The sequence below is a fragment of the Mobula hypostoma genome, chromosome 6 (genome assembly GCF_963921235.1).
Source record: "Mobula hypostoma chromosome 6, sMobHyp1.1, whole genome shotgun sequence".
Taxonomy (NCBI): Eukaryota; Metazoa; Chordata; class Chondrichthyes; order Myliobatiformes; family Myliobatidae; genus Mobula; species Mobula hypostoma.
This window is the reverse complement of record NC_086102.1, coordinates 170,075,771-170,101,212: the sequence shown is the minus strand read 5'-3', so window position 1 is coordinate 170,101,212 and position 25,442 is coordinate 170,075,771. Positions and strand designations below refer to the sequence as shown.

The 25,442-nt window shown below is 40.2% G+C and overlaps 1 protein-coding gene across 4 annotated transcripts in view; it reads left to right on the top strand.

The window, feature by feature from the left end:
* Positions 1-25,442, top strand: part of kalrna (kalirin RhoGEF kinase a) — a 747,932-nt gene that overhangs the window by 313,803 nt on the left and 408,687 nt on the right. For all 4 annotated transcript variants that reach the window (XM_063052247.1, XM_063052242.1, XM_063052243.1 and 1 more), the window contains exons 6-9: positions 14,534-14,656; positions 16,775-16,966; positions 23,053-23,184; positions 23,745-23,975. In XM_063052247.1, the coding sequence (XP_062908317.1) occupies positions 14,534-14,656; positions 16,775-16,966; positions 23,053-23,184; positions 23,745-23,975 (678 nt within the window). The remainder of the gene's footprint in view (positions 1-14,533; positions 14,657-16,774; positions 16,967-23,052; positions 23,185-23,744; positions 23,976-25,442) is intronic.

Sequence of the window (25,442 nt, the reverse complement as noted above, 5' to 3'; positions counted from 1 at the left end):
CAGCCAGATGGATCTAGCCTTTACACCCACTGGTATACCTGTAACATTTCATCCTGAATGAAAGGAGCACTTAAGGCTACAGAAGATCTCAAGACTTGTCAAACTCATCTCACGCGCTGTTTGTAACACCACATATGCATATAACTTCACCAAGTGAACAGTATTTAATTTCACAAGTCTAACAGTAATCAAAATGCAGCATTGGTAGCATGGAATCGCACAGTTTGAGATGTGAAGGGCATCTACTTCACACGTAGTAATGAAGTATCACCTTTTTATTACAGTGAAGATTGCCTGGGTGTGTGTCTTCTTTGTTCCCACAGAAATATCTCTCTGCCCAACTTTGTTACTTAATTGTGATTTTGATAAGACGGAAGAATGTTTATGAAATCCACATATTCCTGTATACATTCTGAGAGACAAAGTTGCAGTGGTGGAGGAGTACAACCACTTGGGTATTCACCATGACAGCAGACTTGACTGGAAAGCCAACGCCAAGGCTGTTTACAAGAAAGGGATGAGCAGACTCTATTTTCTAAGGAAACTGAGATCCTTCAATGTGCGCAGCAGGATGTTGGAGATCTTTCACCAGTCTGTGGTACCAAGTGCAATCTTCTTTGCGGCTTTATGTTGGGAGAGCAGCATTGGTGCTGGTGATGCAGAAAGACTAAATAAACTCATCAAAAAGGCTGGATCCTTCCTTAGCTACAACCTAGACTCTTCTGAGTTAGTGATAGAGAGAGAGAGTTGAGGTCACTAAACAAGCTGTTATCCATTATGGACAATCAAGCACATCCTCTCCATGACCTACTGAATAAGCAGCGGAGCCCTTTTGAACAGACTCATTCAGCCTCACTGTCATATGGATCGTTACAGAAAGTCTTTCCTACCAAATGCAATAAGGATATACATCAGTTCATCTCTGTGCGACAGGAGAACACACATCATAGTACAATAGTCTCTGTTTTATTATATTGTACATTATTATTGTGTATATTATTATTCTATACTTTATTATTAGTTAAGTCTGCACACTGCTAAGTGTGTTTTTAAATGTTGCTGCTTTAACAAGAGTGCTTCCCACTCGGGATCAATAAGGTACTTATTATCATCATTATTATTATAATTATTATTATTATTGTATATTGTAAAACCTTATCTTTGCTATTTAGTAAATACAAACATTTTTCTCCATATTACAACAGGCTATTTTTAGATTCCATTGCCCTCCCCCCACACCCAAGAAGATTTTGACATGAGAAAACTGGAATTTCACCCATAAGTTGAATAAATGTATATATTATTAATGACATAAGTATTCCAAAGCCATTACATCTTCTGAGTAACAACAGGTTAGGGTTTATGGGTTGTAAAATGGAGCTAGTTCAGATGTTCAAGCAAGTCTGATTTCCCAGTGGAGAGCTATTAAACTTAAACCTATTAAAGAAGCCTGTTGGAATTACTTCGGCCTGGGTGAGTTTTGCATGGTAAATAGATTTACTGTTTCAAAGATAAAATTAAGTGAATTAATTTGCAAGAAAAGAGTGCAAAAATATCGGTTAACTTTGTCATTTACTGTAAAGAAATTCAATGCTGGAAAGTTTAGCACCATGTCGTCCATCTGCAGGTTGGTTAGACAGTGGCCAGCCTTCGTAATGGCAGGTCATGGATAAAAATTAATTAATTGAAACTGGAAATGCAGTGAAAGTGATGGCTATTGAATGACATCACTGATGAAAATAATTTTAAATGTGAAGTCTTGTTCTCTGCTGTTGTTTTTATCTTAATGTGAAATTTTCTATTCTAAATCATTAAACTTCCAACAGAAGGAAGCCACCTGGCTCTGAGTGCTCAAGCTTCACACATTAGAGTGAAATAATTGCAGGATGATTACATTACCTGAGGAGTCAAAGTTAAAGCCAGCTAAAGAGCCTTGAAGTTCAACTGAATTATCAATCCAGATTGAAATTCTATGAAGATGTCATCTTTGGCTTGTGCATTTTGACTCCAGTGGCCTTTGCTGACAGCTTCATGCAACTAGACCTCAAGTGCTTTTCACGTGGCAGCTTATGGAGTAGAGATTGCTATGCACTTGCAAGCAATTCTCTTAGGTCCTTGTGGTTATGATATTAGACCTTCACTACATGAAGTTAACTTGCAAAACTAATGCCCACCAACAGATGTAGTCTGTGTTTATCAAATTTCAAAATAAATAAAGTGTTCTGAAACATCAGATAATTGAACCATTGAATAGCTCAAGGATCCCAAAGAGGTACTGGTAAGTTAAATGACTGCTGTAAATTACCTCTTAGTGTAGGAATTAAAGGGGAGTTATGGACATATGAAATATGGTAAATTGCAGGGCTTTTGAGAACCAAGTTGGCATTATCCTGATGGGCTGAATGGCTTCCTACTGCCTTGTAAGCAGTAAGTAAGATAAAAGTAAACCAGGGAATAGTTCTAAATGAAAAGGTGATCTAGAGAAAAGGAAAACCTCAGTGAAGGGAACATGAGGGGAAATTTCTTCACTGAGAGGATCGTGGGAGTGTGGAACGAGTTGCCAGCGCAGATGGTGTATGTGAGCCTGATTTCAACATTTAAGAGAAGTTTGGATAGGTACGTCGAAGTTAGGGGTATGGAGTGCTACGTCCCGGTGCAAGTCAGTGGGATTAGGCAGTTTAAATGGTTTGGCATGGACTGGATGGGCCAAAGGGCCTGTACTGTGCTGTACTTTTCCATGACACTATGTCTGTAAATGGAAAGTTCACAGGAAATCTATAGGGAGTATATCAGATCAGATTAGATTGTTGTAATCAGTTTATTGTCACTGACATCAGGCTGTAATGAGAAACTGCTTACTCATGTAAAGCTCACAGGATAATAATAAATACAGCAACAAATACAAAACAACAGAACTTTGCAAAGATTGTACTGCAGTCTGAAGTAGTGCAAACAGAAATGTTAAAGTGACGAAGGTGAGGTAACCAAGAAAGGTCAAATTAAAAGTTCTAGAACTTGGCAGCACATTCGAGAGAAAATGCTGGAGATATTCTCTAGTTCAGGCAGTGTCTGTGGAAGGAATGCCGCTGGGAAGATCAGAAACCTGCAATGTTAGTTTTATTTCTCTTTTCACAGATGCTGCTTTTTAGCATTTTCTGTTTAAGACCATAAGATACAGGAGCAGAATTAGGCCATTTGGCCCATTGAGTCTGCTCCGTTATTTCATCATGGCTGATACATTATTCCTGTCTGCCCCAGTCTCCTGCCTCTCCCCATATCTGTTTATGACTTGACCAATCAAGAATCTGTCAACTTCTGCCTTAAATATACACAAAGCCTCGACCTCCACAGTTGCCTGTGGCAATGAATTCCACAGATTCACCTCTCTCTGGCTAAAGAAATTCCTCCTCATCTCCATTCTAAAAGGACACCCCTCTATCTGAGGATGTGTCCTCTGGTCTTAGACTCTCCCACCATAGGAAACATCCTCTCCATATCCATTCTATCAAGACCTTTCACCACTCCATAGGTTTCAATTGGGTCATCCTTTATTCTTCCGAGTTCTAGTGAATGCAGGCCCAGAGCAATCAAACATTCTTCATTTGACAAGTCAATCCTGGAATCATTTTTGTGAACTTCCGTTGAATCATATCCAGTGTCAGCACATCCCTTCTTAGATAAGTCGCCCAAAACTGCTCGCAGTACTCCAAATGAAGCATCGCCAGTGCTTTATAAAGTCTTAATGTTGCATCCTTGCTTTTATATTCTAGTCTTCTTGAAGTGAATGCTAACATTACATTTGCCTTCCTCACCACAGACTCAACTGCAAATTAATCTTTAGGGAATCCTGCACAAGGACTCCCAAGTCCCTTTATGCCTCAGATTTTTGAATTTTCTCTCCGTAGAGAAAATAGTCATCCCTTTCATTTCTTCTACCAAAGTGCATGACCGTACACTTCCTGACACTGTATTCCATCTGCCATTTCTTTGTTCATCATCCTACTCTGTCTAAGTCCTTCTGTAGCCTCTCTACTTCCTCAAAACTAGCTGCCCCTCCACCTATCTTTGTATCGTCCCAACACAGACCCCTGTGGAACACCACTAGTCACCGGCAGCCACCCAGAAAAGGCTCCTTTTGTTCCTAATCTTTGCCTCCTGCCAATTTACCACTGCTTTATCCATGCTAGAGTCTTAATGTAATACCATAGGCTCTTAACTTGTTAAGCAGCCTCATGTGTGGCAGTTTGTCAAAGGCCTTCTGAAAATCCAAGTAAACAACATCAACCAATTCTCTTTTGGCTATCCTGTTTTCTTCAAAGCATTCCAACAGATTTGTCAGGCAAGATTTTCCCTTGCTCCCTTGTTTAAATCAGAAGTCCCAGAAATTGCTCCGTCACCCCATCCCCACTGAGCTCAGTTGCTCTGATCAGCTGACTCAGCAGGTACAAGAAATAAAAACAGACTTAGTGTTGCTATGTTTGGTGTTCAACAGTTCAATAGTTCCATTGACTATCAGAGGATGTATACAATATACAACCTGAAATTCTTACTCTCGGCAAACACCCTTGAAACAGAAGAAACCCCCGCAAAGAATGAATGACAGAAAAAAACATAAGAATCCCAAAGCCCCCTGTGCCCCTCCCACGCACAAGCAGCATCAACCCTCCCCTCTCACTCATTCTAGCAGAAAGCACCAGCATTCCCACCACCCACCGAGGCAGCAACAGCAACTCCCCCAAAGAGAAACTATGTAATGGACCACTGGGTAGAATTTCTTTTAAAATATACATTTCTTGGGATGTTCTCAGTTTTTAAAATTAAAACATTGATTTGTTAAATTACTAGAAATTCACAATATAGTCATTCAGCTATCTTGATGTCTTTGATATATCTTTCAAAAACAAATAAGATGAATAATTCTTCAGTATTTATATCTTTTGTTTGGCTCCTTTCACTTCTCAGTTACTGTAAGTATTCCCCTTCATTCTGGTGGAGTAACCTAAAGTAGGTTCTAAATTCTGGTGGGTATTTCCACAAAAGGCCAGACTAAATCCCCAAGACTGCCTCTTACCATTGGAGAATGTCAGAGGCATAAAAATATATAAAAACCATCAATGGTTTTAAAATTCAGTTGCTTGTTGATGAAGTAAGCTCTGCTTGCAGATAAATTTTTTATGCCCAGTTTAAGAATAATTTGTTCTGACTGAAAGACAATTCACAATCAATTCCAGGCTGCATCTGCATCAATTCAATGTATATTTGTTTTAACTATATTTTCACATATAATGTAACCCGGATTCCTCATCCCCATTTGCTCCCATGCAATATACTTTGCAGAAAAAAACACAGGAAACAAATATGCCATCAATATAAAACATTTGCAGTTATTGTACTACAAGATGTAAATCAGCTTAAAATGTTCAGATGTTTTACTAAACTTCAGTGCATATATTTAAGATCTCAGGCGGATATTAAATTGAATTAACAAGCTTTTGTGAGAGACCATAAGGCCTTAAGACATAGGAGCAGAATTAGGCCATTTGGCCCATTGAGGACTGCTCCAATATTCCATCATGGCTGATTTATTATTCCTCTCAAAATGAATGAAAATAGTGCATTTGTTTTCCTTACCACTGACTGAACTTATGTTAATCTTTAAGGAACCCTGCACAAGGAATTCCAAGTCCTTTTGCACCGATGATTTTTGGATTTTCTTCCCAGTCAGAAAATAGTCTATGCCTTTATTCCTTCTACCAAAGTGCATGACCGTACACGTATATATCACTTTGCCCATTTTCCCAATCTCTCAAATCCTTCTGTACACTCCCTGCTTGTTTAACACTACTTGCCCCTTCAACTTTTTTCGTATTGTCCACAAACTTGGACACAAAGCCATCATTTCCATCATCCAAATCATTCACATATAACATGATAAGAAGTGGTCCCAGCTGACCCCTGTGGATCACCACTAGTCACTGACAGGCAAATGGAAAAGGCCGCCTTTATTCCCACTCTTTGACTCCTGCCAGTCAGCCTATCTTCTAATAATGCTAGTATCTTTCCTGTAATATCATGGGCTCTTATCTTGTTAAGCAGCCTGATTGTGGTACGTACCTTGTCAAGGACCTTCTGAAAATCCAAGTACACAGCATCCACTGACTTTCCTTTGCCTATCCTGCCTGTTATTTCCTCAAAGAATTCCAACAGATTTGTCAGGCAAAATTAACCTTTGAGGAAACCATGCTGACTTTGGCCTATTTTTTCGTATGCCTCCAAGTGCCCCGAAATCTCATCCTTAATAATGGACTCCAACATCTTCCCAACCACTGAAGTCAGGCTAAATGACCTTTATTTCCTTTCTTATGCCTCGCTACCTTCTTAAAGAGTGGAGTGACATTTCAATTTACCAGGCCTCCAGAACCATTTCAGAACCTAGTGCTTCTTGAAAGATCATTACTAATGCCTCCACAATCTTTCCAACTACCTCTTTTAGACCCTGGGGTGTTATCCATCTGGTCCAAGTGATTTATCTAACATCAGACCTTTAATCTTCCCAAGCACCTTCTCCTTAGTTATTGCAACAACACTCACTTCTGCCTCCTGACACGCTTGAACATCTGGATGCAGCTAGTGTCTTCCACAGAGAAGACTGATGCACAATACTTAATAACTTCATCCACCACTTCTTTGTCCTCCATTGCTACCTCTCCAGCGTCATTTTCAGCAGTCCCATATCCACTCTCACCTCTTGTTTACTCCTTACTTTGGAATTCTCTTTTATATTATTGACTAGCTTACCTTCATAATTCATCTTTTCTCTCCTTATGGCTTTTTTAGTTGCTTCTTTTGGTTTTTAAAAGCGTCCCAATCTTCCACCTACCCATTGAGGCAGGGGTTCCCAGCCTTTTTTTATGTCATGGACCAATACCATTAAACAAGGGGTTCATGGACCCCAGGTTGGGAACCCCTGCACAAAGGGAAGCTAGGTTAGATAGTTCTATGGGTATTTTTCAATGATTGCGCAAATGAACATAAAGCCATATATTACAGAATTTGAAAGAAAATGACCTTTTAAATTACTATCTTTATGTATAATTGTTGCAGTTTAATTTACTGTCATCACAAGTGCTCTCTTTTGTAATACAACAATTATTGTCAATTCTTACTTGCCCCTGAAATGAGGAGAGTGTTAAAAGATCACCAGATGGTTGAGATCATATAACATAGAGACCAGAGAAAATAAAGTAGCAAATTCCTTTCCCTAAAGAACATTAGTGACCTATTATGATATTTCATGGCTACAGTTATTGAGTGTAGTTTTGTTTTATATATTAATTCCAGATTTATTTAGAATACAAATTCTGTAGATACCATGTTGTGAATCAAACTCAAACCAGAAATTGGCCAGTAGCTGAGCCCAAGGTCTAGTTTATCGTATTTCTTCAGTAACATAGCATATTCTTTCTCAATTAGGAAAGGCAGGTCCCAGGAGTGAGTAACAAAAGTATGAAAAGGATATATATGTGTATCATGGGACCCTTAGATGAGACATCTGTCCAAGCCTGGGAAGATAGTGGGAATCTGATAGAGCCATTGTGTAAATTTGGAGTGAACCAGATTGTCTTGTCAATGCAGTTTTGTAAATGGGCAATAATAGATAGCCACGATTGTAACTTGGATTTTCATTCCAATTACTTTTATGAATGTCCTCAGCTAATCAAAAAATTGGCCATTATTTAAGTTTAGAGTTATACTAATAGTGTTGCATGCTGTATATAATATCAATTGTAGTTGATAGAGACAGGTGAAGTATCTTGTGGCTCAGTACTGTGTGATTATGGTTTCTCCAAATTGCTGTTATAGTTCCTTTTCAGAAATAAGACCCAGGGACATCAATATCCTTGCAGGCATGTTTGCTAGAGATGTTGGGGAGGATTTAAACTAATCTGGCAGAGGGTGAAAAGTGGAGTTAAAGGGCTGAGGATGGGTCAGTTGGTATACAAGTAGATGCACTGTGTAGTGAGACTGTGAGGGACATGCAGATGATTGGGCAAAATTGCTGTCAATTTGATGAGTTGAAATGTAACATGGGGTCAGAATCAAAAAGGGTGATGAATACACGACTGAAGGTGTTATATTTGAAGAATATTCATTCTCTCAAAGACAGGCAGGTACACAGAGGGAGTAGGGTGGCTCTGTTGGTTAAAAAATGAAGTCAGGATAGATAGATCCCAAAGATGAAGAAGTATTCTAAAGGGAGGTTGAGGCAACTGTGGCTGACAAGAGAAGTCAAAGACAGCATAAAAGCAAAAGAGAAGGCATATAATATTGCATAAATTAGTGGGAAGCATTTAAAAACCAACAGAAGGCAACTAAAAAAGCTATGAGGAGAGAAAAGATGAAGTATAAATATAAGCTAACCAATAATATAAAAGATTGTATCAAAAGGTTTTTCAAATATATAAAGATAAAAGAGAGATGAGAAAAGATACTGGACTGCTGGAAAATGACTTTGGGGAGGTAGTAATGGGGAACAAGGACACAGCAGATGATTTTAATCAGTATTTTGTATTAGCCTGCACAATGGAAGACCTAGCAGTTTACCAAAAATTTGAGAGTGTCAGGAGGCAGAAGTGAGTGTTTATAAGGAGAAGATGCTTTTGAAGCTGAAAGGTCTGAAGATAAGTAACCTGGACCAGATGGACTACACCCCAGGTTTCTGAAAGAGGGAACTAAAGTGATCATGGTGGCATTACTAATGATCTTTCAAGAAGCTCTAGATTCTGGAATAGTTCCAGAGGACTTGAAAATTGCAAATATCACCCAGTATTTAAGAAGGGAAGGAGGCATAAGAAAGAACCAGTTAGCCTGACCTCAGTGACTAGGAAGATGGAGGAGTCGATTATTAAGGATGTGGTTTTGCGGTACTTGGAAGCATATGATAAAATAGGCTGAAATCAGCATAGTTTCCTTAAGGAGAAATCTTGCCTGGCAAATCTGTTGGAATTCTTTGAGGAAATAACAGACAGGATAGGCAAAGAAGATTCAGTGAATATTGTTTACTTGCATTTTCAGATGACCTTTGACAAAATGTCACCCATGAGGCTGCTTAACAGAATAAGACGCATGCTATTACAGGAAAGATACCAGCATTAATAAAAGGTTGAGTGACTGGCAGGAGGCAAAGTGTGGGAATAATTCTGCTTGGCTGCCAGTGAGTAGTGGTGTTACACAATGGGTTGGAATTGGGACTGCTTCTTTTCATGTTATATGTCAATGATTTGAATGACAGAATTGATGCTTTTGTGGCCAGCTTGTGGATGATTCGAAGATAGGTGAAGGGGCAAGTAGTGTTGAGGAAGCCGAAAAGGATTGGGAAAATGAGCAAGGAAGTGACAGATGGAAGTGTATAGTCATGCACTTTGGAAGAAGGAAAAAAGGTATAGACTAATTTCTAAATAGGGAGAAAATTTAAAATTCAGAGGTGTAAAAGGAACTGGGAGTCCTTGTTCAGGATTCCCTACAGGTTAACTCAGAGGTTGAGTCAGTAGTAAGTGGCAATGTTAGCATTCATTTCAAGAAGACTAGAATATAAGAGCAGGTATGTATTGCTGAGGCTTTATAGGGCACTGGGTAGATTATACTTGGAAGTATTATAAGCAACTTTGAGCCCCTTATCTAAGAAAGGATGTGCTGGCATTGGAATGAAAGAGTTAATGTATGAGGAACGTATGATGCCTCTGGGCCTGTACTCATTGGAGTTTAGGAGAATGAAAGTGGATCTCATTGAAACATCAAATATTAAAAGGCCTAGATAGAGTGGATTTGGTGAGTATGTTTCCTATAGTGGGGGAGTTTATGACCAGAGGGGACAGCCTCAGAATGTAGAGGTGTCCATTTAGAACAGAGATGAGAAGGAAATTCTTTAACCAGAGGATAGTGAATCTGTGGAATTCATTGCCACAGATGGCTGTAGAGGCAAAGACATTGGGTATATTTAAAGTGGAGTTTGATAGGTTATTGATTAGTCAGGATGTCAAGGGTTATAGGGAGAAGGGAGAAGAATGGGATTGAGATGGATAATCGACCAGCCATGATGGTATGGTGGGTCATACTCAATGCACTGACTAGCTTAATTCTGTTCCTATGTCTAATGGTCTTATGAAAAATTAGCAAATGCCCTAAATAAACAAGATACAGTTGAATCCTTAAAGTTAAATATGTTTCGTTTTAATAAGTATAATAGGGGCACAACAGAGATGACCACAAAAAAGAGGTTAATAGTGTTCAGCAAAAGTACTGTGTATTACCAAGGAGCCAAAGATCCAAATGGGTTTCTATGATTTTCAGTAAATTAATTGGAAAGTAACTTTTCTCTGAATCAATGTAAACAACAAGCTTTGCTCTTAAATCAGAAATACTTTATTTATTTTGAGTATGACAGCTGACACCAGTGAACTATAAATTATGCAATAACAATGATGTCATTACAATGTCATTTCGAACCAGCCAATGCACTGAATATTCAGGAAATGAAATTGGCTGACCAGTACAGTCCAGAGATCCATTGTATTTCTGATCATTATCTATTCTCATGCTTATTTGGTCATTGTAATAAAATATTTAGGCTACTAACTTATACATTGGGGCTAATTTCTGTTTAAAATTCAGATAGTGATCAGAACCACCTATCAGGGCATTCATGGATGACCTCACAGTCACCACAGAATCAGTCCCAGGCTGCCGGTGGATTCTGCAAGGGCTCAAAAAGCTGGTGGAGTGGACCTGGATGCATTTCAAACCTGCCAAATCAAGATCGATGGTGCTGAGGAAAGGGAAGGTGGAGAACAAGTTCCGGTTCAGCATCGCAGGCACAGCCATTCCAACCATCACAGAAAAGCCAGTCAAGAGCTTAGGCAAAGTTTTTGACAGCTATTTAAGGGACACAACATCCATTCAGGCAACCTGCACTAAGTTGGATGGCTGGCTGAAATCTGTGGACAAGTCTGGCCTACCTGGGAAGTTTAAAGCCTGGGTGTATCAGCATGGCATTCTTCCCAGAATCCTGTGGCCACTCCTCATCTATGCAGTTCCGATCTTGACAGTTGAAACCTTAGAGAGGAGGGTTAGCAACCACCTCAGGAGATGGCTGAGGCTGCCAAAGAGCCTGAGCAGCATCGCACTCTATGGACACCACAACAAACTGCAACTGCCCTTCAAATCCTTGGAGGAAGAATTCAAGGTAACAAGAGCCAGAGAAGTGCTACAGTATAGGGACTCAAGTGACCCGAAGGTGGCTAGAGCAGGGATCCAAATAAGTACTGGCAGGAAGTGGAGGGCAGAGGAAGCTGTTCAGGAGGCAGCGGCGAGGCTGCGTCACAGGAGGCTGGTGGGAGTGGTCACACGAGGCCGAGCTGGGCTAGGATCCTTTCCAACTCCCCAAATGGACACCAGAGGGAAGGAAAGGGGTTGTCTAGTTCAGGAGGAAGTGAGAGCAGTAGTGGAGGAGATGAGAGCCTGCAAGGCGGTGGGAATGAAGCAACAGGGAGCTTGGACAAGATGGGAGAATGCGGTTGAGAGGAAAGTGACCTGGGCTGATCTTTGGAAAGCTGAACCACACCGCATCCAATTTCTCATCCAGGCAGTGTACGATTTGCTTCCAAGCCCATCAAACCTGCACACATGGGGCAAGGCAGAGTCATCTGCATGCCCACTGTGCTCCAAGTGAGGAACCCTGGAGCACATCCTCAGCGGCTGTGCAAGGGCACTTGGTGAGGGACGGTACAGGTGGAGGCATGATCAGGTCCTGAAGACCATCACTGAAGCCATCAGCGCAGGAGTTGAGTGAGCGAAGAGGTCCCGACCCTCCAAGCAGACCATTGCCTTTGTCAGAGCTGGGGAGCAGCCAATACGTGCCAAAAGAACATCTGCAGGCATTCTGACCTCTGCAAGGGACTGGCAGCTGTCGGTGGACCTCGAAGGGCAGCTGGTTCCCCAACCATATTGCAGCCATCACCCTGCGACCAGACATTGTCCTAGTGTCTGAGTCTACTAAGCAAGTGGTGCTGCTGGAGCTGACAGTCCCATGGGAAGATAGCTTGGAGGAGGCCTTTGAAAGGAAGCTCTCCAAGTACGCAGGACTGGTCAGCAACTGTCAGCAGGCTGGATGGAGAGCGAGGTGTCTCCCAGTGGAGGTTGGTTGTAGGGGATTCATAGCCCGTTCTTTAGTTAGAGGCTTCAGCATTTTGGGCATTGAGGGAGAGAGGAAGAGGAGAGCCATCCGCAGTACCACCGATGCGGCAGAGAGGGCCTCAAGATGGCTGTGGCTCAAAAGAGGGGAGCCATGGAGTCATAAGTAGCTAGCCATCTGGACGCAAGCTGGGGTCTGATCAGCCCCGGCTGGGTCACCTGGAGGATGTTGAACGACCCGAAGCACCCGATGATTCCAGGAACATCACTGAAGATGTGTCCAGAAGCATCAATAGATGTATGTATGCAGAGAGTATATTGATAGGTTATTTCGAGATCTTTGTGGCACTCTGCAAATGTTGCAGGTGGAAGTTCCCAATGTGTTATGTCATTAATGAAAGTGAGTACATCAGTTCATAAATTGCACATCAAACTACAAATACAAACACCTCTGCAGATTAATGAACCAATATGCCTGAAGTTGCATTAAATTCCTTTTTATTAATACATTTTATGCAAGATGGCAGGAACACCAGTTTCTCCTACTTCTGCTAATTTTTCTCCCCTTCCCTTCCACCTTCTTTCACTCTCCACTCCAGCTCTCTTCTCACCTCTCGTCTTCTCCTCTCCTGCCTATCACTGCTCCTTTGTGCCCTCCTCCTTCCCTTTCTCCCATTGCCCATTCTCCTATCAGGTTCATTATTCTTATGCCCTTTCCCTTTACCACCTTTCACTTCCCAGTTTCTCACTTCATCCTACCCCCCCCCCACCCACTGGGCTTCACCTATCACCTTCTAGTTTGTACTCTTTCTCCTGCCCCCCCCCCACCCTTCCCCACCTTCTTATTCTGGCTTCTTCCCCCTTGCTCTCCAGACCTGAAGAAGGATCTCCGGCCAAAATCTTAACAGTTTTTTCCTTTCATGGATGCTCCCTCATCTCCAGAGTATCCTCCAGCATTTTGTGTGTGTCACTCTGGATTTCCAGTATCTACAAAATCTATTTTTTCATGACTGCCCTTTGGAAAAGTGTTTGTGTGTGACTGTTTGCTAGAAACAGGATGTCATGGTTTCTCGCAACACAAAAAAAAAATTCTGGAGCAGTGTCAGGCAGCATCTGTGGAGGATAATAAATAGTTAACAGTTTGGGCCGAGACCTTCATCAGGACTGGAAAGAAGGGGGCAGAAGCTAGAATAAGGTGGGGGGAGGGGAGTCATTCATTGTACCCCCTCATCTCACATTCTTATCTTACCTCACAACATACCCCCATCTGCCCCCTTCATCCCTTCATTTCCAGTCCTGATGAAGGGTCTCAGCCCAAAACATCAACTGTTTACTCTTTTCCATAGATGCTGCCTGGCCTTCTGAGTTCCTCCAGCATTTTGTGTGTTGGATTTCCAGCATCTGCAAATGTTCTCTCATTTGTTTTAGCTGCTAGTTTTTTTTCTTATTGAGTTGGGCCAAATGTGGTACATTCATGGTTTAGTTCTAAAGTCTTTGAAATAGTATTTATAATTATATTCCCTTTCCCTCAGTAACAGATTGAGTCAAGAGAAAAATAACATAACTCTTTTTAAACAACTGTCCGAATGCAAGTAAATACAGCAATTTCTCATATTGATATGATACCGTGGGACACCACGCTATCACGGTAGCATAGTGGTAAGCACAATGCTATTACAGCTTGGGGCGTCAGAGTTCAGAGTTCAATTCCAGCGCCAGCTGTAAGGAGTTTGTACATTCTCCCCTTGACCGTGTGGGTTTACTCTGGGAGCTCTTGTTTCCTCTCACAGTACAAAGACAGATCAGTTTGTAGGTTAATTGGTCATTCTAAGTTGTCCTGTGATTAGGCTAGAGTTGGTTTGCTGGGCAACGCGGTTCATTGGGCCACTCTGTATCTCTAAGTAAAACATAAAAGATAAAATAAATACAGTTTGTCATGAAAATCAAAGTTCAAAGTAAATTTATTATCAAAGTACATATATGTCACCACATACAACCCTGAGATCCATTTTCTTGCGAACATACTCAATAAATCCATAATAGAATAATAACCATTTGAAAGACCACACCAACTTGGGCATTCAACCAGTAGGCAAAGGGCAACCAACTGTGCAAGTACGATGAGTTATCTGAGAGTACGTGGTAGTCGATATTGTCCATTTTGTATTTCTGCATTATTCCATAAGCTTTTCTTATCTTCCTCCATTTGCCTTCCCTACAGAAAGTAGATACCTTGCCTGATATTTACCTTTAGTTACATTCTGGTTATGTAGTGGCTGGTTGTAAAGATGTTGAAACAAAATTTCATCACAAATCCTGCTCTAACCAATTCTCTTGTATTTAGATGTTTGACTGGATTAGCCACAACAAGCAATTATTCCTCCAGAGTCACACAGAGATTGGAGTGAGTTACCAGCACACCGTGGATCTACAGACTCAGCATAACCATTTTGCTATGAACTCAATGGTGAGTTCTTAACAGAAGCTATAGAAAATGATTTGATTTTTAGATAATTGTTAGAATCAGTTTGTGATCGAATAACAGAATATTAATGTTGTATTGAAATATTTCAATTAGCTTTTATATGTAGCCAACTTGGCAATAATATTCCAGAAATATTAATATGATGATATGATTATGAAGACACGTAGTCCTCTTTTATTGTCATTTAGTAATGCATGCATTAAGAAATGATACATTATTTCCTCCAGTGTGATATCACAAAACATAGGACAAACCAAGACTGAAAAAACTGACAAAGCCACATAATTATAACATATAGTTACAAACAGTGTAACAATACCATAACTTGATGAAGAAGTCCGTGAGCACAGTAAAAGTTCAAAGTTTCTCAAATGTCCCACATCTCACGCAGACGGGAGAAGGAAGAAAAAACTCTCCCTGCCATGCCGACCACAATCTGGCTCTGAGTCATCCGAAAACTTCGAGCTCTGATCAGCTCTCCGACACCAAGTACTGAGCGCCATCTCTGTTTGAACGATTCGTTCTCCTTCTCGGTCACCAAAAGCAGGCAAGGCCGGGGATTTTGAGGCCTACCCTCGAAAGATTCCCAACCACACAGTAACGACAGCAGTGAATGGGCGTTTCAGAAATTCCTCCAGATGTTCCTCTGTGCTTTCACGTCCATAACCTCTTTTATGCCAAAACTGTTGAAGAAAAATTAAGTTCAAACACAATTTTTACTCTCTGGTTCAAAGAAATGTCTCGTTTTTATATACATTTTCTGGTTAAATATGTTATATACATATATATAGTTAAATGACAATAAACTTGACTTGACCTGATGACTTTATTCTGGCATCTTTCCCTTTCCATCTCAGTCCTGAAGAAGGTTCTCAGCTTGAAATGTTGACTGTTTATTCTTTTCCATAGATGCTGCCTGACCTGCTGAGTTCTTCCAGCATTTTGTGTGTGTTGCTTCAAACTAAATATTTAGTTTGGAAGAAAAACTGTATTTTATTAAAGCTCAATTTTAATTAGTAATTTGTAAAACAATATAACACTGTGCAAAAGTCCTGGGCATATACAGCTCGGGTGCCTAACACTCTTGCTCAGTACTGTATTTATAAACATGGAGCAGAGAGTGAGGGAGCAAAGGATGTTGGGAATGACAAGAGTGGAGTGCCGTGGGATAGGAGTGGGGTAGGTGGCAGAGAAGAAATGCCAACAATGGAGCGGGAGGGGGCGGTAGTGTGTGTTCAAACACACCCAGCCTTGGGACACTGGGCAAGGTCATTTGATTCCAAACAATTGACTTACTGATCATTACTGAATGTCTTTCAGGTGCTTCCTTTCTCCCAACCGTGAATCTCATCTCCCCGCCCCTTCCCACTCTCAGTCCACAATAGAAACCCATATCAGAATCAGGTTTATCATTACTCACATACAGTGTGCCATGATTTTTTTGTGCAGCAGCAGTGCAGTGCAATGCATAAAATAACTACAGTACCATGCAAAAGTTGTAGACACCCGAGCTCTACATTTGCGCCTAACAATTTTGCACAGTACTGTTATATTTCCATTTGATTTTATCATTAGCATTTACTATTTTGGGCAGTTATAGAGCATGTTCAAGAAATGAGGTTCCGATGATAACATGACAATTGCTGATTTGTTAACACAGAATAAAATGTGCACTGCATGTAAAAGGGATGTCAGTTAAACCCAGTTAGACATTTTTGTTTAAATAAGCCAATAAAATGTTTTTGTTTAAGTTCTAATGCCATAAGTTATAATGTTTTAAAAGAATAATTGGCTCTTAAACTTATTGCTTTGCTCTAAAGAGGAAAGCAAAAGTATTTAAAATATTTTTAGTTCTTTCTAATTATTTAATTTGAGGAACTGTTGATCTCTTATTTAAAAAATCACTTTTCTACAACATAGGTATAGGAGAAGTATTCTTTTGGGATTACCATTTTACTTATAGAGAAGAGAAAATTACTGTGTGAACCTGAGCATTTTTACAAATGTTAGTTTGCTGATGTTGTTTCATTCTTGATGAGTGAAGCTGACGACAGCATGCATTTGGTTGTTTTGCGACTGACAATTTTCTCTCTTTTCCAGAATGCGTATGTCAACATCAATAGAATCATGTCTGTTGCATCCAGGCTTTCTGAGGCTGGCCATTATGCATCTCAGCAGATCAAGCAGATATCTGCTCAACTTGATCAAGAATGGAAGAGTTTTGCAGCTGCTCTGGATGAGCGTAGCACAATCTTGGCAATGTCTGCTGTATTTCACCAGAAAGCTGAACAGGTGAGTTTCAGGAGAAAAAGACATTTTCCTTAAACATTGCAGAACTGGTGCTGAATATTTATTTCAACAAAGTATCCTCTGAAATGATCTCTGTTATTTCATCCTGTCTTACAGACCAGGGTTAATTTGTCACTGGCACTTTATTTCACTTTTATGTTAACCTATCCCTAATTCTGTTTTTGGATTTAATGGTGTGCTTCTTACCTGCGGCAAATACTCTAGAAAGTGATTTTGAAAGTGAGAAACTTGTTTTACAGAATTGTAACAAATAACATCTTTCCGAGTAATGCACTGCACTTCATGATCTCTTATTGAATAATTGGCTGGATGTCCGTGACAAATGGTCTTCCACAGGAATCCATACTGGGACCTCTGATGTTTGCGATATATAATCCGTTTACCTGGATGAAAAAATAGATGGGTGGTTCAGCAAGTTCACAGACGATGCAAAGATTGGTGGTGTTGTGAACAGTGCAGCAAATTGCCAGAGGATACTGTGGAATATAGATCAATTGCAGATATGGGCAGAGGAATGGCAGATGGAATCTAATCCAGTCAATTATGAGGTGTTGCTCTTTGGGAGATCAAATGCAAAGTGACAGTACACTGTTAGTCGCAGAACCCTTCAGTGTTGATGGACAGAATGATTTGGGGTCCAAGTCCATTGCTTCCTGAAGTGGTGGAAAGGTTCATAGGGTGATTAAAAAAAAAAGCTATATGGCATGCTTGACTTTATTAATTGAGGAAGTGAGTTTGAAAGTCAGGAGGTTATTTCGCAGCTTTATAAAACTCTAGTTAGGCAGCATCTGGAGCATTGCATTTCCATCTGGTGGCCCATTTATGGGAAGGAGGTAGAGTCTTTGGAAAAGATGCACAAGTTGTTTACCAGGGTGCTGCCTGGATTAGAAGGCATGTGCTGCAAGGAGACTTAGCCAAACTTGGGTTGTCTTCTCTGGAGTAATGGAGGTGGCGGAGAGTGTGATAGAGGTTTATAAGTGTATGAGAGACATACACAGAGCAGACAGCTGCTATGTTTTTCCTAGGGCTGAAATGTCCAATCTCAGAGCGAGTCCATTTAAGGTAAGAGTGGGTAAGTTCAAATGAGATGTCAGGACAGGTGTTTTACATAGAATCCGAATCAGGTTTAATTTCACCGAAATTAAATTAGTTCATGAAATTTGTTAACTTTGCACAGCAGTACAATGCAATGCTGTGAATTGCAGTAAATATATATTTATATTAAATAGTTTAATTAAATAAGTAGTGCAAAAATAGAAATAAAAGGGAGTGAGGCAGTGTTCATGGGTTCAATGTCGAGTGGCTAAAGGGAGGAAGCTATTCCTGAATCATTGTGCCTTCAGGTTTTTGTATCTCCTTCCCAATGGTAGCAATGAGAATAAGGCAAGTCCTGGGTGATGGAAGTCCTTAATGATGGACGCACAGAGAGTCGTGGGGCCTAGAATCTGCTGCCAAGGTGGTGCTGTATGCAAATATGACAGAGACTTTCAAGGAGCTGTCAGATAAGCACATGGGTGCACAGAGGAGTGACATAGGCATTGCGAGTGAAGCAGAAGGGATTATTTAGTTAGGCATTTAATTATTAGCTTAATTACAACACCATGGGCCTGTGGTGTCCTGTTCTATGTTCTAACTGAACTGGAAAATTGTTTCAATTTATTAAAAGAGCAAGGTATTTTTTCCCTTTTCCATTTTCTATTTGAAAAGGAAAGTATTTTTAAGCACATGGACATGTAAAAAAAGAATACAACCATCCCCCCAAGAATTACCACGGAATAAAGAGTTGTAATTTTGCATGTCTCTTTATCATTGTCAAGTTCTAATTAGCCAGTTGCCTCGCAGTTCGGAATGTTTTAAGTGGTGAACATGTTACATACATCATTTAATCACAACATTGAAATGAAAGTTAATGGGGCATTTGGAGGTTAATACAGAAAGATGAATCTCAGGGTGGTATACTGCATACATAATGTTAATAATAAATGTACTTTGAATCATCGGATTTCGATGGACAACTGAAGAAGAAGAATGTTGATAATAGCATTCTACTCCATATCCTGTTGTTCTGTCCCACCCTAGCGTTGAAGTCCCCAAGCAAAAGGATCTTATTATTCTTAGGGATCTGGCAAAGAGCTTCATCCAATGTCTGATAAAGCCTTCCTTGGCCTCATTCTCAGATGGCAAAGTTGGTGCTTAGGCACTGAGAAGTGTGGCATGAGGTTTCTTTGCCGGGGGATACGGAGGGTCATTAGTCTTTCGATAATGCTAACAGGTGTTTCTGTAAGACTTGGTAGAAAGGTGTTCTTAATCATCATCGGATTTCGATGAACAACCAAAGAAGAAGAAGAACGTGGAGATAATAAATGTACTTTGAATCTTTAGTTGGTAGCATATCTAATGTGCAACTGAGGGAGGTTTGTGAAAATGTGGGAATAATATAGGACTCAGTGGCCACTTTATTAGGTACGCCTGTATGCCTGCTTGTTAATGCAAATATCAGCCAATCATGTGACCAGCAACTCAGTGCATAATAGCATGCAGACATAGTCAAGAGGTTCAGTTGTTGTTTAGACCAAGCATCAGAATGGGGAAGAAGTGTGATCTAGGTGACTTTGACCATGGAATGATTGTTGGTGCCAGATGGGGTGGTTTGAGTATCTTAGAAATTGTCATGGAGGGTGATGATCTCATGTTGTTGGTACCAATGTGGTCCATGATGTCTGGCTGCTTGCCCACCCATGTTATGGTCTGACATGTCCTTGACCCTAATGCCTGGGAGGCAACATACCATCTGGTAATTTTGTTTCCGTCCACAGAACTACCCGACTAATCTCCTAAGTAATGAATCCTCTATCACTACTGCTCACTTCTCCCCCCTTTCCTTCTGCACCACAGAATCAGACTCAGTGCCATAGACCTGATTGTTGTTGTTTTTCTCTGCTGTCATCCGCTCCACCCCCTAACAGTATCATACAATGTTCTATTTATTGAGGGGAACAGCCACAGGGACTGGCTGCTAATTCCCTTTACTTCTCCTGACAATCACCCAGTTAACTGTGTCCTGCAATTTTAATGTAGCTACCTCCCTGTATCTCATGTCAGTCAACCCCTCAGCCTACTGTATGATCCAGAGTTCATCTAGATGCAGCTGCAGTTTCCTAACACAGTCTGTTAGAAGCTGCAGCTGGATGTGCTTGTTGCAGTTGTAAATGTCAGGGATACTGGAGGTCTCCCTGTCTTCCCACATCTTGCAAAAAGAGCACTTCACTGATTGTCTGATTGCCATTCCCACTACTTTAACTGTGCAATAGGAAAGAAAGGCTCCTACCATAAATCTTAGCCCCCTCCTCTCCTTGCTGATGTCTCTTGAGTCGAAGCCTCAGCTCCTTAGGCCACTCTCATACTTGCCCACTCTAACAATGTCTGCTCCCACATTGGCTGCTCATCTTAAACCTTACTTCTTTTTATTGGCCCTTGCCAAGTGTCTAGTAGCTCAAATGATCACAATCTCTTCAGCATGTCCCAATACTTCCCACTTGTTTTCTCCTGTAAAAAGAAGAATCTAAATATTTTGCTTGTTCTTGGTGAAAATAAACAAGGTATACTGAGATCTTCATGCCTCTCCAAATTTGTCTCATCTACCACCGAATTGAATAATTTTATTATAGGCAGCAGTACATTTGACCTTCTAGGTCTAATCTCTGAAATTCTCTCCAAAAACTCTCTCTGCATCTTTATACTTCTCACTTCTGTCTTTAGAACTCTTTGACCATGATTTTAGTCACCAGTCCCAATTTCATTTTATGCAGATCAGTGGATAATTTCTCTAACAAAGCTGCTATGAAAGACATTCAAAACTCTTTAATAAAGTAATTCATTGTTACCTTCAACTTAACCTCCAAGCACTCAGTAACTGTTTTGCAGTGGTCCTGGTCCTTTGGTAAGAAAACATAATTATTTTGGAGTCCTTGTAAAGAGTGGGAAATTACCTCATTATTTTGTAGAAGTTCTTTGCAAAAAGGTGCCATCACGTTTTTGTAAATCGGCCAGCAGGTGGTGTGGTGGCTTCCGCACCAGACTTTGAGGTGAGTGGTCCCAGGTTCGAGTCTGACCGGCTCCTTCCAAGCTTTCCATACATGTCAGGTTGAGCATCGAGCTAGGAACTCGGCCTCATAAAAAAACAGACAAAATTATGCTAAAAAAGAGCAAGGTGGCTGCCCGATGCACCACAAAGCACCAAAAAGAACAATAATATTTTTGTAAGCTGTATTAAGTATTCTTTCACCTACAAATGTTTCCCTTATTGTAAATGATAACCTGGCATTCAAACGTGCGCTTAAAATTTTTTGAACCAGTTTTTAGAATTTACTTCTGGCTGACATCCGCTTTCTTTCCAATCAAGGTAATCTACAGTTTTCAGTATGTCCCTGACTTGCTCGTCTTTGTCCTTGAACCATCCTTAACAGAACTTGACACAGCTGCTCTTCTTTGTGTTATTTCATTGTGAGGCTGATTTAGGCCTACACAAACTAAAGTGGACCAATGAAAGCAGGCGGCAGATGGAATCCAAACAAAGGAAATGAAAGTGGGCTCTGATTATTCTTTTTACTCTTAAAATGTCCTTTGCAAGATATTGTGTTAAGCCAGGACTTTTGTTTCTCGAGATACTAATGAGATCTGTGAAGATAAATCCTTTGGGTGTCTTAGTCTACGAAATGGCAGAGTTTGTCCAAATTCATATTCATCTGCCTCTCTGATTTTTAAGTTATGTCATGAATAAGGAACGCAATTTAAATTTTATTTTTTAAATAGGATATCAGCATTGATGGCTTTTTGGCCATGTTTCTGGACAATACAAAGGTAGATGGTGCGGTAGGTAGTGTTGAGGAAGCAGGGAGTCTGCAGAAGGACTTAGACAGGTTGGGAGAATGGGCAGATGGACTACAGTGTCGGGCATTGTATCGCCATGCACTTTGGTAGATGGAATAAAGGTTTAGACTATTTTCTAAACGGGGAGTAAATCAGAGGTGCAAAGGGACTCATGCAGGATTCCCTAAAGGTTAACTTGCAGGTTAAGTCGGAAGTAAGGAAGGAAAATGCAATGTTAACATTAGTTTTGCGAGGACTAGAATATAAAAGCAGGGATGTAATGCTGAGACTCTATAAGGCATTGGTCACACCGGACTTGGAATATTATAAGCTGTTTTGGGCCCTTTATCTAAGAAAAGATGTGCTGGCATTGGAGATGGTCTAGGAAAGGTTCACAAGAATTATTCTGGGAATGAAAGGGTAGCATATGAGGAGTATTTGATAGTTCTTGACCCGATATCCACTGAAGTTTAGAAGAATGAGGCAGGATCTGAATATTGAAAGGCCAAGATAGAGTGGATGTCGCGAGGATGTTTTCTGTAGTCAGTGAGTCTAGGACCAGCGGGCACAGCCCCAGAATAGAGGGACATCCACTTAGAACAGAGATAAAGAGGAATTCTTTAGCCAAAAGGTGGTGAATCTGTGGAATTCATTCACACAACTGTGGAGGCCATGTTATTGTGTATATTTAAAGCGGAGGTTAATAGGTTCTTAATTAGTCAGGGCATCAAAGGTTACAGGGAGAAAGCAATTGAATGAGGTTGAGAGAGAGAATAAATCAACCCTGATGAATAGTGGAGCTGACTCGGTGAGCTGAATGGCCCAGTTTTGCTCTATGGCTGGCTTATGCTCTAATGATCTTATATTTCTCTTTACATTGAAGAAAATTCACAGGAATATTCTTCAGCCTATATATACTACATGAAACTAACTTCCTTTCCTTTTCCATTTATCAGATTTCTTTAAAGTAGAGGTTTTCAATAAAACCCACTCCTTTGCCCTTTTCTCAGAGCTTAGTAATTGTATTCTTTTTAAGTGTGTATCAAATCACCGATTAAAAATGACCATTGAACCGACTGAGATATAGTAATCCAAATGGTGACCCACTGTTAGGGAAAATTTTCTTAATCATACACTTAACTTTATCATTTTGTAAATTTTTCAAAGCAGGTAAAATGAATATTTATGATTTCTTCTAGTATTTGTCAAGTGTTGATATCTGGTGCAAAACCTGTGCTGAAGGAGGCCTTCCATCTGAAATGCAAGATTTGGAGATTGCCATTCATCACCATCAGACTCTTTATGAGCAGATCACACAGGCATATGCAGAGGTAAAAACATGATCGAGAAAAAAAACACAATTATTGGATTCTTTTCTTTGCTACTTAACCTCTACTTATGCTTTAGTTTCTCATTTTACGTTTCTTAATATTTTTAAATTTCAGAGTTATCACTTATTCTTTTATCTTTGTCCTTTAATGCTTCTGAACTGACATCTGTTTATGCTGCAGCATAATTTTATCAATATCCAACCCAAAGTAACTAAAGTGCTAATTGTTAACTCAAGTCATTTAGTATTTGCAATTTTAGTGCTACATAATCCTTAAGGAATCCATTTTTACATCATGTTTCCAAATCGATGTTGTTCAAAATTATCAACGTGTTTTATTAATGGGGATACATTCCAGGGAGGTAGCACAGGATCAAGGAGCCATTTCGAAGACAGCATTTTGACTTAGACAGTACTGCTTCACTTTGAAGTGGCATCTTTGGGAAACAAATATTTAAAGCAAAAAAATTGCTGAAGGGAACTAGTCAACTTTAAAATCATGGTGAGGTGTTGGTAACGGTATGTCATTTCGATACAGCTGAAGTAATTATATTTGTGCAGGTGAGTCAGGATGGCAAGGCTCTTCTTGATGTACTGCAACGACCCTTAAGCCCAGGAAATTCTGACTCACTCACTGCAACTGCAAACTACTCTAAAGCAGTTCATCGGGTCTTGGACATTGTACACGAAGTGTTGCATCACCAGCGAAGGCTTGAGAGCATCTGGCAACACCGTAAGGTCCGACTGCATCAACGGCTTCAATTGTGTGTATTCCAACAAGATGTTCAGCAGGTAAGCATTTGAATTCTCAGTTCATTGTCTCATATATGGATAATCTCATCTCAGTATGCTTATAATTTGTTCTCTGTTGTAAAATATCCCAAATTACTTCACTAATGTAATGACAACCAAAATTTGACACCAAAGATTTAAAGCCCCTATCATAGCAAGGAGTACTGTTTAAAAAATAAAGGTGGTCTAAGCTGATATTCACTAGAATTTAGAAAAGTGAGAGAAGGCCTCTTTGAAACTTGTAAATTTCGTACAGGGCTTGATGGGCTGGAAATAAGGAGAATGTTTCACCTAGGGGAGGAGTTCAACACCAAAGGTCACAGTCTCAGAATAGGGGACATGTCATTTAAAAAAGAATCGGGGTGGGAGAAATATCTTCACTAATTTTTGGAATTCTCCATTCCAAGTGTCTGTAAACATTCAGTCATTGTGTTCATTGATAACAAACAGTGATTTATCAGGGGACCCGGCCAGGGTTGGTCAGACCCTGGCTTGTGTCCCAGCAGCATTGGTCCATGGGTCACACCTCGAGATCCATAGCCATCTGGAGGTTCGTTCAGCAGCCACCGTGATGGTCCTGATGGCTCTTTTCTTTGCAGTCCCATAATGCCAAAGAGAGAGTAGGTTCTGCACAGCAGGCAGCTGGCAAAACCTCTCAGCCCACTTGTATAGACATGAATTGTGCCCTCCACCCCTGTCCCTGGCACTGCTCTACCAGCTCCTGCTGTTTGGCTTTTATAATATAGCAAAATAGCATTGAAGTAGAAGATAGCCATGGTAATGACCAGGAGAAAGCTCAAGGGATCAAATGACCCACTCTTGCTCCTCTTTCTTTTGTCTTTATATTCTTAAAATTGACCTAGTATCCTTAGGGTATTCGTCCCTCCACAAAATCCATTGGGCCTTGTGAAAGTTTACTGTTCCTGAACATGCTCCCATGATGCCTTTATTGCAAAAATAGTTACATTTAAAAGAAATGTTTTGCCTGAAAAACACTTTAGAAAATCCTGTGGTCATGAAAGGTGCTTATAAATACAAGTCCTTCCCACAGTATCTATGAAAAATGAATTTGAATTTAATCATTTATTCATTTATTAGATAAATTAACATTTTGTTTTTAGATCATTTTTTTTTTGATTTGGAAAAGAACAATTTAAGTTCCGATGTTTTAAACCATATAATTAAACACACCATTTGGAAATAATTATTGTCCCTATTTTTGATGCACCCAAACATGGCTGTATTTAGCACTAACATCCAGTTGCATTCCAAGCACAAAGACCATAGAATAGGCAAATTCATGTTTAAAATGTTAATAGGGTGCTTCCCAACCAGAAACAATTGCTGAAATATGACCTGCTGGGAATTCACTCAGTTTTGAGCATCTCTGGGTATTGTTGCATAGCAACCAGAGAAAAGGCACTCTGCTCCTGGCAGTTACACATGTTTTGACTGCTATGGAGGAGG